The sequence below is a fragment of the Macaca mulatta genome, chromosome 1 (assembly GCF_049350105.2).
Source record: "Macaca mulatta isolate MMU2019108-1 chromosome 1, T2T-MMU8v2.0, whole genome shotgun sequence".
Lineage (NCBI taxonomy): Eukaryota > Metazoa > Chordata > Mammalia > Primates > Cercopithecidae > Macaca > Macaca mulatta.
Window position 1 is genome coordinate 118989512 of NC_133406.1, and position 19130 is coordinate 119008641.

Sequence of the window (19130 nt, forward strand, 5' to 3'; positions counted from 1 at the left end):
ATCTCAAAATCCAGAGCTCAAGCAATCTGCCTACCTTGGCCTCCCAAAGTGCCAGGATTACAGGTGTAAGCCACTGTGCCCGACCTATATCCACTATCGTGATTGCAGATGCATATTATGTTCAAACGTTTAAAATGAAACACTTTAATTATGTGTAGTTTCTTGCATGTAAGTTATATCTCAATATAGTTGTTAAAACAGTTTAAAATATTTTTTAAAAACTGTCATAGCTTGATTCAATAAATCTTTTTATGCTTTAAAAAAAAACCAATATAATACTCTATATTATCAGGACAAAAGAGAAAAATCATATGATTGCCTTGACATACACAGAAAAAGTATTTGGTAAAATTGGAAACTTTTTTCAAGATGAAAAAATACAAACCCCTCAAAACTCTCAGCATAATAAGAACAGAAGGCAACACTTCCAACCCCACTAAGGGCAAATTTGAAAAACCTACAGGTGACATTATATTGAATGGCATATGGTCAAATGCTTTTGTATAAAATCAGAGAAAAAAAGGTAGAATATCTTCCATTACTCTTTTAATCCAGCATTATACTAGACATCTTTTTTTTTTTTTTTTTTTTTTTTGAGACGGAGTCTCGCTCTGTCGCCCAGGCTGGAGTGCAGTGGCCGGATCTCAGCTCACTGCAAGCTCCGCCTCCCGGGTTCACGCCATTCTCCTGCCTCAGCCTCCCGAGTAGCTGGGACTACAGGCGCCCGCCACCTCGCCCGGCTAGTTTTTTTTTGTATTTTGTAGTAGAGATGGGGTTTCACCATGTTAGCCAGGATGGTCTCGATCTCCTGACCTCGTGATCCGCCCGTCTCGGCCTCCCAAAGTGCTGGGATTACAGGCTTGAGCCACCGCGCCCGGCCTATACTAGACATCTTAACCAATGCAATGAAGTTAAAAAAAATAAACTTAAATAAATAAAAGCATTGAAAAGACTGAAATGAAAGAATTGAAGCTGTCTTTATTCACAGATAATGATTGTGTACGTAAACAATCCTAGAAATCTACAAAAATCTACAAAAACTGTTATTTTGGCAATGTATTGCTGAATATAAGTTCAATATAAATATAGTATGTTGTGTTTCTGTATATTAGCAATGAGCATTTGGAAAATGAAATAAAAATACAATTTCATTTAAAGTAACTTCTAAATACATGATGTGCTTAGAAATAAATTCAGCAAAATTTATATGAGGCTGGTACTCTAAAAACTACCAACCACTGCTTTGAGAAATTATAAAAGAACTAAATTAGTGGGGAGATAAACCTTGTCAAGAATCAAAAGACTTGTTATAGTTTAAAAGTCAGTTTTTCCCAAACTGATCTCTAGATCCAATGTAATTCTAGTAAAAATTCCAACAGGCATTTTGGTAGAAATTTACAAGTTGACTTTACCATTTATATGGAAATGTCAATGATCAAGAATAATAAAAGAGTAATATTATAAAAACACAATGGTGAATGAATTCACTACATATTTCTAGAATTACTATACAGCTATGGAAATCAATATCATATGTATTGTTGAAAAAAATAGAACATACATCAATGGAAGAGAAGAGAGAATCCAGAAATAGATCCTTACGTATATGCCTGATAAATGATTCTTAGGCATGAATTTATATATGTACATGTAAAATCACCTTTTTGAAGATTATTTATCTTTATGTCCAAAATAGGGAGCATTAATAGAACATAAAAAGAAGCCAATATAGGAGATATCATATTTATCTCCAACAAAGGATTTTTGGAGTATATATATATAATGGAGTTTGATAAGATAAACAGCACTATAAAACAGTTTCTCCAAAGACGTGAATAAACACTTCAGAAAAGAAGATACATGAATCGTTGATTAGCACATGAAAAGATGCTCAACTCTTTAGTCACCAGAAAGATCAATCAGTAGAAGGATGAGATACCATTATGTATCCATGAGAGTGGCTAAAATTCAAAACATTTAAAATACCACATGTTGGTCAGGATATAAAGCACTTAAAAGTCTTATACCTGTGGGAATAAAAAGTAGTACAACTCCTTTGAAAATCTGGCTAACAGTTTCTTATAAGGTTAAACATATACAAATCAGTTGGACAGTCATTCCATTCCTAGGAATTTACACACTATGTTTGCACTATATTCTGTATGTGGATGCTCATTATACTTTATTCATAATAGCTCAAACATGGCATGACACAAATGTCCAATAACAAGTGAATGTATAAACAAACATGGTAAAGCCACACAAAAGAATACTACTCAGCAATTATAAGGAATTATTTATTGATGCAGATACTCATTTGGATAAATTTTAAAATTAAGATGATGCATGAAAGAAGGCAGACACAAAAGAACACAGGTATAATTTCACTTATAGAAAATGGTCAAAACTGCAAACTGACCTAAAGTGACAGTGGCTCTTTGGGGCTGAGGGTTGAAAGACGGATGAACTGCAAAGAGGTACAAGAAACTTTGGGGCACAGGAAAATATAGGGAAATTCCTAAATCTTGATTGTGGCAGTAGTTCCATTAGTGTATACATTTGTAAACATGCATTGAATTACACGTTTTAAAGTGGTGCAGCCTGTTGTACCTAAATTATACATTTATAAAGTGGATTTCATAATCTTATTTTTTCCATACTAGCAGTTAGCAGCTAGAAAATGAAATTCAATAAAACAGAATAGAAATTAGTATCCAAAATCATTACATCCTTAAGAATACATACACTGAAGCAGATACAAAGCCTCTAAAGGATATTGGTGACAGAAATTAAATACATATATATATAATGTTCATGGATTGGAAGACTCCATTTTGTTAGGCTATTACCTCAACATAATTATGATTAATAACTTTAGCAGCAGTTTTTAGAGAAATTTAAAAGCTAATTTCCAAATGTATTTAAAAATCAAAGAATCTATAACAGGCAAGCCAGTCTTAAAGAATCAATAAATTGGAGGATTTATTCTGCTAAATTTTAAAACTCATTTTAAAGCTACAATGATTTAAAATTATACTACTGGTGTAAGTATACATAAATATATCAAAGTAAAAAATACAGTTTCAAACAATATGCCCACATATGTACAGTTATTTAAATTTTTAAAAAACAAGTATGCTAATGCCCTTAATTGAGGAAAGAAAGACTTTTCAATAAAAAAGTTCTTCAGTAAAATAATAGTTGTTGCTTTAAAATTTTAATATTAGCCGGGCTTGGTGGCGGGCGCCTGTAGTCCCAGCTACTCAGGAGGCTGAGGCAGGAGAATGGCATGAACCTGGGAGGCGGAGTTTGCAGTGAGCCAAGATTGCGCCACTGCTCTCCAGCCTGGGCGATAGAGTGAGACTCCGTCTCAAAAAAAAAAAAAATTTAATATTAACAACCACTTTCCACAATACATTAAATTTAAGATGTGAAAGTTAGAATTAGAAATCTTTAAAAGAAAAATAGAAAATATTTTTGTGAACTTGACATAGGAAAATATTTCTTATACCAGATACTGTAGCACTCATCACAATGAAAAATAAATTAAATTGTTCTTTATTTTTAAAAAGCTTCTGCTTATTACAGGTTATTGTTTAACAAGTTAAAAGCTATCTGTAAACCAGGAATAATTATTTGCTACATACACACACACACACACACACACACACACACATATGGACTCATTCATTTGAAATGGACTCATTCAAAATATATAAAAAACTATAGATCACAAAGAAAATGACAAACAACCCAGTATATCAATGAGCAGAAAAATTTGAAAAGATCCTTTACATAAAAATATATCTAAATGACCAATAGGCATGTGAAAACCAAAATAGGATGTCACTACACACCTGGTAGAATGGCCAAAATTTAAAAGACTGAAAATATTAAGTGGGTTAGAATGTAGAGCAACATGAAATGGCTTATATTTTCCATAGAAATGTAAAATAATACAACTACTTCCCAAAACTTTGTGTCAGTTTTTACCCTTTCACCAAGCAATTCCATCCCTAGCTACATATACCCAGGAGAAATGTGTATGTATCTTCACAGAAAGAATTGTATGAGAATATTCATAGTTACTTATGCATAATAGTCAGCAAGTAAACCTGCCTACCATTAGAAAAACGATAGCAAGCCGGGCGCAGTGGCTCATGCCTGTAAACCCAGCACTTTGGGAGGCCCAGATGGGTTGATCATGAGGTCAGGAGTTCGAGACCAGCCTGGCCAACATGGTGAAACCCCGTCTCTAGTAAAAATATGAAAATTACCTGGGTGTGGAGGTGCATGCCTGTAATCCCAGCTACCTGGGAGGCTGAGGCAGGAGAATCACTTGAATCTGGGGGGTGAAGGTTGTAGTGAGCCGAGATCACACCATTGCACTCCAGTCTGGGTGACAGGGCGAGGCCCTGTCTCAGAAAAAAGAAAAAAGAAAAATGATATCAAATTGTGTGATAATCCTACAATAAATAGGATATTACTTGGCCAAAACAATATAAAATGAGAGAAAAACACAAACAAATTAGTAGCATATATAACCACCTGAGTAAGAGAAGTCAAAAAAGGCGAACATACTAAATGATTCCATTTTTATAAAGCACAATAATAAAAAAAAAATTCATCCATGGTGGCTACTATAGTTTAGATATTGGTCCCTTCCAAATCTCATGTTAAAATTTGATCCCCAGTGTTGGAGGTGGGGCTTAATGGGAGGTGTTTGGGTCGTGTGAGTGGATCCAGATTAATCCCCACCCTGGGAGAAGGTAGTGAGTGAATTCTTACTCTCTTAGTTCCTGTAGGAGCTGGTTATTAAAAAGTGCCTCTCGGCCGGGCGCGGTGGCTCAAGCCTGTAATCCCAGCACTTTGGGAGGCCGAGGCGGGCGGATCACAAGGTCAGGAGATCGAGACCACAGTGAAACCCTGTCTCTACTAAAAATACAAAAAATTAGCCGGGCGCGGTGGCGGGCGCCTGTAGTCCCAGCTACTCAGGAGGCTGAGGCAGGAGAATGGCGGGAACCCGGGAGGCGGAGCTTGCAGTGAGCTGAGATCCGGCCACACTCTGTCCTTTTCACCTTCCGCCATGAGTGGAAGCAGTCTTACCCCTCATTAAGAGCAGATGTTAGTGTCATGCTTGTTGTGCAGCCTGCGGAACTATGAATGAAATGCACCTCTTTTCTTTATAAATTACCCAGTCTCTGGTATTCCTTTCTGATAACACAAAGGGACTAAGACAGTGACAACATTCAGATTGTATTCTTCATTTGGGGGATGAGTATTGACTGGCAAAAGCACATCAGAACTTTTTGACATAGGGGAAAATGTTCCCTATCTTGACCTGGGTGTTATTATACAATGCATAATTACATTAAAATTCATTAAGCTGTGCCCTTATGTTTTTTAAATTTTACTCTATGCAAATTACACCTCAGTGAAGAACTGTTAATATAAAGTGTCTTGACAGACACTCAAGAAAAAGTGAAAAGTGACAAAAGATAGGTAACAAATATTCAGCATATAAATAATAGGGATCCATTGAGAAGAAACCAAAAGCAATGGAACAGAACAAACAAAAAATGTATAATTTTTAAAAAGGTTTGAAATTTGAAAGTTTGAAATAATATTAAAATGACAACCCCGTCTCTACTAAAAATACAAAAAATTAGCCAGGTGTGGTAGCCGGCGCCTGTAGTCCCAGCTATTCAGAGGCTGAGGCAGGAGAATGGCGTGAACCCAGGAGACGGAGCTTGCAGTGAGCCGAGATCGTGCCACTGCACTCCAGCCTGGGCAACAGAGCGAGACTCCGTCTCAAAAAAAAAAAGAAAGAAAAGAAAATGACACACTGTTTCCTTGGGAAAATCAATGTAGAACCACAAACTCTGAGGCCAATTCCTGTAAAAGTACTGTCATTCAGTTTGATCTAATGGTACAAGGTCAGCTTTGAAAGCCAAAAGGAACTGGCTTCTAATTCCTATTCCTCCTCTTACTAGATTTGTGACCTAGAGAAATTTTCTAATCTGTCTGAGTTTGTTTTCTCACCAGGAACCAGATAATATCTATGTAATAAGATAGTTTATAGAATTAAATATGATCACATTGCAGTGGACATGAACCCTAATTAAGTGCTAAGAATATAGTTACACTGAGCTTTCCTTTATCTTCTTTAAAATTGTAGACAAACAACAATTGACAAAGAATAGACAAAATGTTCTAACATAAATATTCTTCCATTGTTTCTAGAAAGAAGTCACACATGCAGTATAAATATTTAGAGAGGATCTAGTTTGCATTAAATAACCTTCCCCAAACCCTGAAGCAGGACTACTTTCTAACACCAGAGATGAAAGTCTTGACTGGGTCCAACCCCTGTGGTCTCTTCTGTCCCGAATGAACTGAGAAAGCCCACTCCAGTCTCAGAGCAGCACAGGCTGCCAAGCATTCTCAGAGTGGCTCTTGACTTCAACTCTAATGGCCCTGAGCTATAGATGCAACTGGGTTGGGTTAAGTTCAGGCTGAAATATATGACCAGGGCTCTCACCAGCATCAAAATTAGTGGAAGGATACCAGTCCCCAGAGCTCTGTTACAGGCCGTGGGATGCTCCATGGAGGGATGGTGGACTTATGAATACCGATCAGGGAAAATATTTTAATGAACAGGAGGCATAAATAAACAATATCCATCCTCCACTAAAACCCAGGAAAGTTCTCATTCCAAAAGTGATGTCTGGAAGAAAACATAGGTATAAATCTTTGTGACTCTGGATCAGAGATTTCTTAAATAGGGACAAGCAACCTGAAAATAGATAGATAAATGGACTTAATTAAAATTTAAAAATTTCGTGCTTCAAAGGACTCTGTCATTGAAGTGAAAAGATGATTCACATAATGGGGAACTATTTGCAAGTCGTTTATCTGACAAGGGTCTAGTATGTAGAGTGTATAAATAATTCATAAAACAGCAATAAAAGACAACCAAATTTAACAATGAGAAAAAAGAATTGAATAGACATTTCTCTAAAGGGTACATATGAAGGGCCAACAAGCTCCTGCAAATATGTTCAATTTTTTCATCATTAGGAAAATATAAATTTAAACCTAAATGGGATACCACTTCACACCCACTAGTGTTACTTAAAAAAAAAAGATAACATATGTTTGAAAAGTTATGGAGAAAATGGAATTCTCATACATTACTAGTGGAAATGTAAAATGGTATAGCCACTGAGGTTGGAAAACAGTCTGTCAGTTCCTCAAATAGTTAAACATAAAGTGACTTACGATGCAGCAATTGCACTCATAGTTATACAACCAAAAAAATTACAAACATGTTCACTCAAAAACATTTACAAAAACATTTATAGCAGCATTATTCATAATAGTTAAAAAGTGGAAACATCCCAACTGACCATTAGTTGATGGATAAACAAAATGTGGTATAACTATATAACGGAATATTATTTAGCCATAAAAAGGATTGAAGTACTGATGTAAGCTATAACAAGAATGAACCTTAAGAATATTGTGCTAAGTAAAAGATGCATGTACAAAAGGCCATGTTGTATTATTCCATATACAGGAAATGTCCATAACAAGTATATCCATAGGGAGATAAAGTAGATTAGTGGTTGTCAGGGACTGCAAAAAGGGGAGAATTTGAGAGTGACTGGCAGGAAGTACAGGCATGCTTTTTGGCATTATGAAAATATTCTAAAATTAGATGGTGGTGATGGTTGCAAAACCTTTGGAATATAGTAAAAGACATTGAATGGTATGCTTAAAAATGGTGAATTTTCTGATTTATGAATTATACTTTAGAAATAATAACAACAATAATAAAGCGAGGTGTCTTTCCACATCTCCATGCTCTGTATTTTCATGGAAAAAAAAAAAATCATCTCAGGGCCAGGCTCAGTGGCTTACTCTTGTAATCCCAGCCCTTTTGGAGGCCTAGGTGAGAGGATTGCTTGAGGCCAGGAGTTCTAGATCACCCTGAGCAACATAGCAAGATTTCATCTCTATAAAAAATTTTTTAAAAATTAGCCAGGAATGGTGATGTGTGCCTACAGTTCCAGCTCCTTGGAAAGCTGAGGCAAGATGATCACTTGATCCTAGGAGTTTGAGGTTGCAGTTGGCTATCATCAGCACTGCACTCCAGTCTGGGGGACAGAACGAGAGCCTATCTCAAAAAAAAGCATCTTGCATTCATAGTAAGTGACCAGAATATGATGCTGACAGCATGCTGTGATGAAATGTATCAGATGAAACAAATTAAATTCAAAAAGATGTTGTTGTTGTTGTTGTTGTTGTTGTTTGTAGAAATAAGGGAAGAGAAACATCTACTTGGAAAGAACTGACACAACTGAATTGGAAAATGTGGGAAGGGGATGGGGAAGAGGGTGCTCTACTTCAGATCTGACTCCAGGGCTTACAGCAAGGGCAACTTGGGCAAGTTACAGACTCTCTGTGCCTTGGTCTTTTCATCAGCAAAACAGAAAGAATCATCCCATAAACTGTAAGGTCGATGGTATCAGTGGGTCCCCAAACTGACTGCACATCTGAGTCATGTTAAACACATTCCAGGCTCCACCTGAGCCCACAGAATCAAAATTCGTGCCAGAAGGACAATGAACTTGTATTTGCACTGACTTTCCCAGGTGTTTCTTACTCTGGTCAACTTGGGGGTAGGACCCATTGAGCTGCATCACATCATTCCAAAGCCAAAAACACAACAGCAGAACAAGAATATTTTCAATGCAGTCCCTAAAGCAGAGGAGAAACTGTTGGGGGAACCTAGAAGTAAAGGACACCTGGCTTGCTGGGCTCTATTTAAACTTTATCCTGAGTAAAGCAGAGACAGAAGCCCTTCGGGACACATGCCTGAGGCAGTGACAGTCCAACTTTGGAAGAGTGGAAGCCCTAGTTTCAATTTCAAGCATGCTTTGAGTAGAAATTAAGTTTACCTCTTTTTGCACAGCAACATGGCACATCTTTCCTAAGCTGCTCAGCTTATAAGAAAAGGAATCATACTGCTAAGAAATCACACTTCAGCAGACATGGGAAAGTAAGGAGGTCTTATAAATCTATTCTAGCTATCTAACCTGAGATCAGAAATTTAGCAGTTTCTTTCATGTTCAGGAGAGTTGTCCAGAGGCATTTCTAAAAATGGAAAGCATTCCTTCCTGTCCTAAGACATCACTGCTAACTTCAGGGAAGTAAGAACACAGCTGTCCACTCTACAGCATGGGTTGCTTTTGCACCTAAAATGTGTCCGACATCCTAAGACCTGTACCCATTTCAGGGAGCCTTGAGAGGAGCCCAAATCACTGAGTGAATTGGACAGTGCATGGAGATGGTTCAACACTGCACGGGTAAGTGCAGGAGCAAGGCCGGGTCATTCTGAGAGACAATGGGTGGCGCCGATGGGGGTAAACAAAGATAAAATCAGAAGTTTGTGCTTCATCTTCAAAAACTCAAACCAATAAGTAATTTGTTCTTTAAAAGTAATAACAGTTATTTTTCTTTTTACATGAGAATTTAATCTCAAAACAGAAATCAGAAAAATATGAAGTGCATAAAACTTAAACAATAGCTTATATGTATTCTTTCTAAATAGAACCAATAGTAAAATCCTCTTCATAAAACATATATTGTGGTTATAAAAAGGCAAAAATCTTAGTAAGACTCATAGGTGTTCAACAGAAGAGTAAATTAAACACAGTCAAGGGAAGACCCAAGTCTCATGCTTCAGACACTTCTGAATTTTGGTCCCAATACTCTAGGAGGTCACACCTCTGTCCTGGAAAATGACACAGGAATGAATATTCTTCCCTTGACTCATTCTGTTCATTCTTTCAGAATCACAGAAACAAAAAAAAAATGGAAATATGGTCAAATAAATAATTTGTTTTCCCTCTTCTTCAGGTCTCTTATCTGTTTTTTACAAATAACAGCATTACCTTAAGGATTATGATGAAAATACAATGCCCATATATGTGCACAGTTTTAAGCAAAATGTCTGGTACGAATTGGTCAATGAATAATTACTGAATAATTATATAAATATTGCTGAATTATAAGAATTCTATGAATAATTATTGAATAATTATTGTGATTGCTTTTATTGGCAGTGCTCAGAACTCATCCCTGTGTGACCTCAAGTAAGTCATGTAACTTTGTGACTGCAGTTTCACAATTTTTTTTTTTAACACGAGATCAGAAATTTAGCAATTTCTTTCATGTTCAGGACAGTTGTCCACAGGCATTGAGACACGAAGAAAAGACCTTCTAAAAATGGAAAGCATTCCTTCCTGTCCTAAGACATCACTGCTAACTTCAGGGAAGTAAGAACACATCTTGTTGCCAGGCTGAAGTGCAGTGGTGCAATCTCAGCTCACTGCAACCACCTCCTCCTGGATTCAAGCAATTCTCCTGCCTCATCCTCCCGAGTAGCTGGGATTACAGGCATGTACCACCATGCCTGGCTAATTTTGTATATATATATATTTTTTTTTAGTAGATATGGGGTTTCTCCGTGTTGGTCAGGCTGGTCTTGAACTCCTGACCTCAGGTGATCCACCTGCCTCGGCCTCCCAAAGTGCTGGAATTACAGGCGTAAGCCATCGCACCCGACCTTCACCATTTTTAAAATAAAGAAATTTTACAATTTTTTTTTCCTGCCATATAATGTCAGGTCTCATAGACACCAGAAAATAAATTTATTTACATTGAGACATTTCAAAGCAATGTCCTTACACAGCATAGTTGCAGGATGGTGGGGACTGCTGAGAGGTATGCTTTCAAATGAGATTGAGCCAGTCCTCTGTGCTTCGCTTCCAAATGAATGCTGAGTAGCCCAGGGTCACACTCACTGCACCCTCAAATCACTCAAGTCCAGCAGCCAAACTAAAGAGACCTGGGCTATGGGACTATCTCCCCAGTCCCAGGCTCACAAAACCTAGGTGGGGATAAAAGCTGAGAAAGTGAGTAGGTGGTTCAGGGGATCACTCTCTCCTACTCGTTCCTCTCACCTCAAACTCACCTTCTACTGCACAGAAACACTGAGGACCACCAACCAACCCTGACCATGTCTTGCCCCTTTGATCTTGCCATGTTCTGTTAGTGGAATGCAACCACACTTCAATGGTGTTAGACAAACTCAGAAAATATATATATGTCAAACGATGTTCCATAAGAACTGCTCACAACCCTGTTCTGTTCATTACACGGGAAAACTGAATGAAAACAACAAAATAGCATCAGGTTTACAAAACTTCCCAAGATAGATGGTCACACATGTTTTCAGGAGATACATATATAAATAATTTGGATTACTTGATACCTTGACAAGAGCTCTTGTGGGACTAGAATGACATCGATAAGTGACAAGTATAAAATGTAGTGTTCACTGACATTAGAAAACAAATCAACCCACGCATGGAAGAAAAACTTTGAAGATAATGATGTCAAACTTGTCTTAAGTGCAATGGAAAGCCAAAATTCCAATCCAGTAAGAGAATAGAAATCAACCTGACGATGAGATGCAGCAAGAAGAATACTGAGACAGGAAAGAAAACATTTTTTAAAAATGAATTATTCATTCACTTTTTAGTGGATACAGAAAAAAACTGCAGAAGACCGTGAGAATATCACGGCAGTCTAACAGTTTGATATCTTTCACTTGTGGAAAAGCCTTCAGATCTGTTTTAACTGAAAGAGAAGGTGTGGTGACTTCATGACTACCATTAAGAAAATGGGTAACCCATTGGGAAACTGTTTCTGACTGGTACACACAAGAAACGAACAATGAGGAATATGCTTAGATGTATTGGGAAAGAGATGGGTCTGTGGCGTTGTCACAAAAGTACACAAATACTGAGAATGACTGCTGAACAAATGGTCCCCCTCAATGGTGACCCTCAGGTAAGACCAAGGGGCCTTGTGTTTCAGCAAAGCCTGGGCAACTGTAATGCAGGGCTCCTAAGATTCCATGACATTCCCTCCTTCTAATTCTGTTATTGCAGCTGCAGGCCATTACCTGGCACACTGGCCACTATCTGCCTCACTCTTGTCAGAGTCTGAGCTATAGGCAGTGCCTTGGCTCAAATGTCTGGCATCTCAGACCCTGTTTTTGTGGTTAAGGACTCTAAACTGCTGTGGGGAGTGATCAAGGTTTTCTCAGCGGTAAGATAACAATTCCAGTTATTGTCATCCCTCAGTCCTGATCAAACCTATTTGATTTCACCAGTTTTCAACCCATTTTGTGTTTGAGTTTCTTCTCCCTAGTCCCTGGCTCTATCTCTTCTGGCACAAATGTCAGCATGACTGTATCTGCCAGCCTTTTGTCGAGTGAAAGGGCAGAGATGAACATCCTAGAAATCAACCAAGAATTGCGCTTACAGCTGGCAGAGAGCAAACAGCAGTTCTGAGACCTCAAAGAGAAATTTCTTATACCTCAAACTACTGGCTACTCCCTGGGCAACCAGCTGAAGAAGTACACTAAGTTCTATAGGTTCACTGTATCAAAAATGATGAATGACTACCCATCTTCTCCCTGAGAGGTGAAATGCTCTCTTAATCAAAATTAATTTTATCCTTTCCATGCTTCTAGAAAAAAAGAAGAGGGTATTTTAACATCATTTTCTTAAAGATGGAAAACAGAGGCACAAAGTATTCAGCAGCTTTTCCATGTTTGTAATTTGGCATGGGGTGGAACTAGAGTTAAAATACCAGTTATTGGTGTCTGACATAGGAACAGAACCACCTGTTTTTCTCAGCAAGAGGCTAAATTGTGTTTATGAGAATTCTTTCTGTACCATATAAGATCCTGCAGACAAATAGCATCTAATCTGTGGCTTTACATATCTGGGACTAATGAATTTCCATTCATTTCAGGCTGTTGAGGCCTGATAGGCAAAGTTCCATGCTGAGAACCCTGGTGGAAACGTGGTGATAGCACACAGTACCAACTCCAAGTAGCTTAAAGAGGAGTCTGCACCTAATAGAAATTGTGGTATCCATAAGTGACAGCATCAAGAGCAGGGAGTACCCTGGTGAGAGGAAAGTCCTGCTTTCTGGGCCACAGGCTGTTATTTCTCTCTTTTTCTTTTTTTGAGATGGAGTTTTGTTTTTGTTGCCCAGGCTGGACTGCAATGGCCCAATCTCGACTCACCACAACCTCCACCTCCTGGGTTCAAGCAATTCTCCTGCCTCAGCCTCCAAAGCAGCTGAAATTACAGGCATGCGCTATCATACGCAGTTAATTTTTGAATTTTTAGTAGAGATGGGGTTTCTCCATGTTGGTCAAGCTGCTCTCGAACTTCTGACCTCAGGTGATCCACCTGCCTCGGCCTCCCAAAGTGCTTGGATTACAGGCGTGAGCCACGGCACCTGGCCCAGGCTCTTATTTCTAAAGAGGAAAAAAGAGAGCCCCCAAGACTTTGTGGAGGTAGCAGTGTGTAAAGCAGGAACCTTGGGCCAGTTTCCTGGGCTCCATCCAAGTTGCTCGTCTTCTCTGTGCCTCAGTTTCCTCATCTGTTCATGGGTGTTATAATAATACCTACCTAGGTAAATTGCTGCAATGAATTACACAACCTATTGCTTGCAAACCTCCTGGAACAGTTGCTGGCACAGAGTAAACACTATTAGTTCTTCATTCTACTGTTTCTAACTTAACAGAAATTTGATTAGTATTTGGGCATGCTTCCTTCATGGCCTTATGGTCTTATGTCTCATATTTTATGCAATTATATCCAGATATGATTTTTTAAATCTTGAACATGTTGGTGCTTAAAATTCCCAGTTTAAAAAAAAAAAATCAGTCCTGTGAACACAGAAAATCTGAGACAGGTCTCAGTTAATTTAGAAAGTTTATTTTGCCAAGGTTGAGGATGCACCCGGGACACAGCCTCAGGAAGACCTGACGGTGCCCAACGTTGTCACGAGACGTCAATTAATGTATGTAAGAAGTACATTTGTTCAGTCTGGAAAGGTGGGACAACTTGAAGCAAAGGCAGGAAGACCCAAATTATATGATTTCTGAGCACTCTAAGTGTAAGCAGAAATTAACACCAGCTGGTTAAATGCTTATTATAGTCGTTTAAAAGGAAATTGCAAGATACAATCCCAAACCAGTTTCTTACCTAGTGATAGTGATTGGTCTCAGGCTGTAGACTGCTCTCCACCATCCTAGAAGCAGGAAAAATGACTCATCTTCCCTGTTGGAAGAAGCAAGCTCGAACTTCATAAAGCAGTTACCTGCATTCCATTGTCATGGAAGCAGGAAAACTTGCCTTCCTGTTGACAGCAAGCGAAACTCCAGAAAAAGAAGAGTTGTACAGTAAAATAAATTTAAGATCTCGACCAAATTTGGGTAGACCAAGGATTCTCTGGAGGGGCTGCTCTCAGACCTCAGCAAATTGTCGTGTTGGCTTGAGCCATAAAGTTAGTTCATGCTGGTACCAAGCACTGACACATGTGTCAAAGGTCAGGGGCATCTCCACTCAGAATCCCCCAGTAGTGGTTACCAAAATGTGAACCCAACAAATCTGAGACAGGTCTCAGTTAATTTGGAAGGTTTATTTTGCCGAGGTTGAGGATGCGCCAGGACATAGCCTCAGGAAGACCTGACGACATGTGCCCAAGGTGGTCGGGGCATAGCTTAGTTTCATACATTGGGAGACGTGAGACATCAATCAATATATGTAAGAGGTAAATTGGTTCTGTCTGGAAAGACAGGAAAACTTGAAGCAAAGGCAGGAAAACTCAAAGTGGAGAGGGAGCTACCAGGGAAGGGAGCTTCCCGGTCACAGATAGGTGACACACAAATGGTTACATTATTTTGAGTATGTGATTAGCCTTTCCAAAGGGGGCAAATCGGATATGTATCTATCTCAGTGAGCAGAGGAGTGACTGAATAGAATGGGAGGCAGGTTTGCCTTAAGCAGTTCCCAGCTTGAGTTTTCCTTAGTGATTTTGGGGGCCCAGGATATTTTCCTTTCACAGTCTCACAGCCCTAGAAGCCTTCCTAGCTGTACAGAAAATCACCACTTCATTCCCCAGTGCAGCAGAGGCTGCAAGCCTTGGGAAAGCATCCCATGATTCAGAGTCAGACCTCAGGGGCTGTGAATTCTGACCCTGCCTCCTTCCAGGTGAATCATCTTGTCAAGTTGCTTAATGTGCCCCTGAGCTTCTTTTTTCCTGTATCTAAGTAGGGAGTATCAGATGCCAGAAAGTCAGGAGGCTGAAGAGTAAAGATGTGGACATCCCTACCTACAGCCTGGAACTAGGGACAGTTTTGTCCTTGGCATGGACCTGGCTCCTGCCCTGTAGGCAGTGACCACAGCAGCATGTCCAGCCTTCCACTGAGGCAGGCGTGTCTGTCTTAGAATATGAAGAGTGCAAAGACCTGATAAAATCTATGCTGAGGGATGAACTAAAGTTCAAGGAGGAGAAGCTGGCAGAGGAGCTCAGGCAAGCGGAGGAGCTCAGCTGAGGGGGCCCCGTGGGGGCAGGCAGGTGGGCAGGTGTGTGAATCTCTGTACAGCAGCTCAGCGGGGAGAAGTAAGAGCTAAGCTGGGCCGGGGGAAGGGCAGGAATTGCCACGGCAGGCACATGTCACACAAATATTTATAAAACAGAGAAAATAATAGTAAGTTATGGGTTGCCTCGTTTTCTCTTTTTCAAACAAGTAATTGTTGAGGTGAAATTTGCATAACACAAAAGTAACCAAAGGAAAGTGAACTACCCAGCAGCAGTTAGTATACTCAAAATGCTGTGCGATCACCACTGCATTTACTCTTAGTCAGAATCACCTCCTGACTGACTTGGGCTTCTCATTTGTTCAATCAATATTGCCTTCTCGACCCTGTCATTCTTTTCTTTTCTCATCTTTCCAGTTGTACCTGGCCACATTTCTGTGCACGGCTTTGTGTCCAGTCACTGAATAATGCACTATGTGTATTTTAACATGAAAATGTCCACAACCAAAATGAGAAATCGAAGGAAAATCCTTTTGGAACTCATTTGGTTACAGAAGAAAAAGATGAATGGAATGCTGAAAAATCTTCCTGGAGCTCTCTCTCTCTATTGCAGAGGGGAAGACCTGTTTTTAATTTAAAAAATATATTTTTCTTTCCTTTGCCACAGGCATTTCCCTTAACATGTACTGACTTTCTGCATGGAGTGCTCCTTTGTTGCAATATTAGAACGGATCACTCATCCCTTTCCACTATTAAATTTTCTCTACTATTCCACCTTAGGCAATATAAAGTCTCTGTTCACTCTCAGACCTGAGAGCTGGCCCAGTTACAGGACATGTTACAGGAAGGGAGACACGCCTTCCTCTCACTGAATCAGCATCTCAAGGTCCTTCTCACTCCTGATGATTCTGACAACTCCCAGGGGCAGGACCTCTGAGAGCAGGCTGGCAGAGCACTTTGTCCACAAGCTCAGCCCAGGTAAGGTGACCACAGGCCCTGATGACACAAAGCCCAGGCTTATGAGAGACTCTACACCTCCATACCTTCACAATGACAGTTATATTGGTGGTGTTTCTTTCCATTAAACATATATGGCCATGACATGACCAGGACTTCCTGGATAGAAACAGAGGTAAGAAGTCCATGGGGTTAGAGGTCACAGTATTGCAAATGTCTCCTCCTCCTTGACAGTCATGTCTTTGGAGCAAGAGGCCATATCCATTCAGTTTTAAAGGACAGGAAGGAGGCTATGACAGAAGGCAAGTTGTTAGAGTAAAAAGAGTCCAGGACTAAGAATGAAGGTTCCCAGGCTGTATCTTCAGCAATGTCCTTAGTAACCGTGGGTGAGTGATTGATTTATCCTTTCTGGATTTCTTTGTCTAAACCTGCAAAGAGGTCAAATTGTCTCTTCAATGGTAGATACAGCATTCAAATATGGGAACACTTATGATTACCTTTCAAAATGAGATGAAGCCCCTCGCCGTGTGGTGTTGGAGAAGGCACTTGATGTGGGGGCATTTGGTGGTAGGAAGGGCTTCAGACTGGAGCACTCCCCATGGAGAGAATGTCCCTGAATAACACAGCAGAAGCCAACTTGGAGGGCTTGTGAAGCCTCCCAATGCATGAAGAAAGGTGGGATAAGGTTGTTTGTCCTCCCCTAAGAGAAAGAAATAGATTCTAAATATGAGAGCTGTGACAGGACACCAAGCCCGTGCCTGGGAATCAGATCTGTGGCGGGATGGGGGAGACAGCTGCCAAAGTCCAGAAAGATGCTGGACAAGCCTCCAGTGATATGGGGACCAAAACATCTTTTCAATATTTGACCACAGCTTGATGGTGACCCTCCAGATCAGAAATGCATTGCCTGATGGATCAGGAAACCATGCCAGGGCATTTTATTAAAGATAAAACATGAAAGCTTTCAGTCCAACACTGACCCATGCATAGATGTTCATGTCTCTGTGCACATAGGGCTCACTGTGTTTGCAGTGTGTGAAGTGAGGAATATCTAAATGGAAACTTCTGTATTTGTTTGCAGAGAATGATGAAGGTGATAGTGAAAATGATAAAGATGAGGAGATTCATAAAGTACAAGCATCACCTGTCCCCAGGTTACACTGAACAATCAGGAGCGGGTAGTGGGTGGATAAACCATGGAAAAGGTCTTAGAATACGAGGGAGTTGAAGGTAGTCACAGATTCCAGATGCAGGATAAAGAAAGCTGCAGAGTGCACTGATTTCATGTGCTCACCCAACAAGGAAATAGGCCTGGTCCATTGTCTTCATGGGCCTTGTAAGCATGACCCTGGATGAAGTCACCAGCCCTAGGGACTTCCTGCACTCACAGAGGAGAACTGTTCTCTCCTGTAATGAAAACCAGGAGGAGATGCAAAGCTGCTTTCTACATGATTGTCTTCAGGTTCTTGTTAAGAAAGATAAATAGCAAAGAGGTGGGCCAGGCACGGTGGCTCACACCTGTAATCCCAGCACTTTGGGAGGCCAAGGTGGGTGGATCACCTGAGGTCAGCAGTTTGAGACCAGCCTGGCCAACATAGCAAAATCTCATCTCTACTAAAAATACAAAAATTAGTCAGGTGTGGTGGGGGGCACCTGTAGTCCCAGCTACCTGGGAGGCTGAGGCAGGAGAACCGCTTGAATCCAGGAGGCAGAGGTTGCAGTGAGCCGAGATCATGCCACTGCACACCAGCCTGGGTGACAGAGCGAGAATGTGTCTCAAAAAAATAGTAAAGAGGTAAAAAGCAGAGGAATTATTTAGGAAGTTTCTAGAAACTGTAAACATCAAGAGAAGTACCTAGAAAAAAATTGTACATTTCACATATTATTTTTTTAAGAAGACCCAGAAGGCACACCATTTCTGAAGCCTACAGTGGCTCAAGAGCCTGTATTCCCTTGGTCACAGTATTTAAATGCAACCCAGCTTTGGCACACAGTGTAGCAGCTGTTATGGTTCTCCACGTATGTTTCTCTGTGTGTGTCATGTCTGCACACACAGAGATAGCTGAGCCTCCGTCCTCCTCAGCTCCTATCTTCCCAGTGCAATGAACACCAGCTGTTCCCTTCCTCTTTGGCTCCCATGGCATCCACAATCTCTTGCAGAGAAAGGAGGAGTGCCTGTTCCCTCTTACAGGGAGCCACCCGTTTGCTTTTTGGGACAATTCTCTTATACCTCTGTCAAAACTGGCTAGGACTCCCTGGGTCCAACTGAGGGTCCAATTTCTCTGTGTTTAATCTTTTGTCATCTCTCTCCCCACTGGCTCATCAGGGAGGTGCTGAAGGCTGAAGAAAAGGAAGTCCCTGAGGACTCACTAGAGGAATGTGCCATCACTTGTTCAAATAGCCACAGCCCTTCTGACTCCAACCAGCCACACAGGAACACCAAAACCACATTTGAGGAAGACAAAGTCGACTCTACACTGGTTATAGACAGTGAATCCTCTCATAATGAATGGGAGGATGCTCTACACATTCTCCCAGGTAGACTCTATATTCTCTCCCCCTCATACCTCTGTCTAGGCTGAGGAAGATCAACTCTGAAAAAGAGCTCTATACAAACAAATTGGTTTGAATCAGAAATTAGGATGGGGTACTAAATACAGATATCAGGTGGTTTAGGGAGTTTTCCTCTCCTCC

The 19130-nt window shown here is 40.2% G+C and overlaps 1 protein-coding gene across 1 annotated transcript in view; it reads left to right on the forward strand.

Moving 5' to 3' along the window:
* The first annotated feature begins 12320 nt into the window (after positions 1-12320).
* The window catches only part of LOC708768 (NBPF member 20), an 853661-nt gene continuing 846851 nt past the window's right edge, over positions 12321-19130 (forward strand). Inside the window, 6 exon segments of the mRNA XM_077949597.1 lie at positions 12321-12498; positions 15387-15516; positions 16260-16418; positions 16420-16457; positions 17518-17590; positions 18763-18974. Of these exon segments, the coding sequence (XP_077805723.1) occupies positions 12321-12498; positions 15387-15516; positions 16260-16418; positions 16420-16457; positions 17518-17590; positions 18763-18974 (790 nt within the window).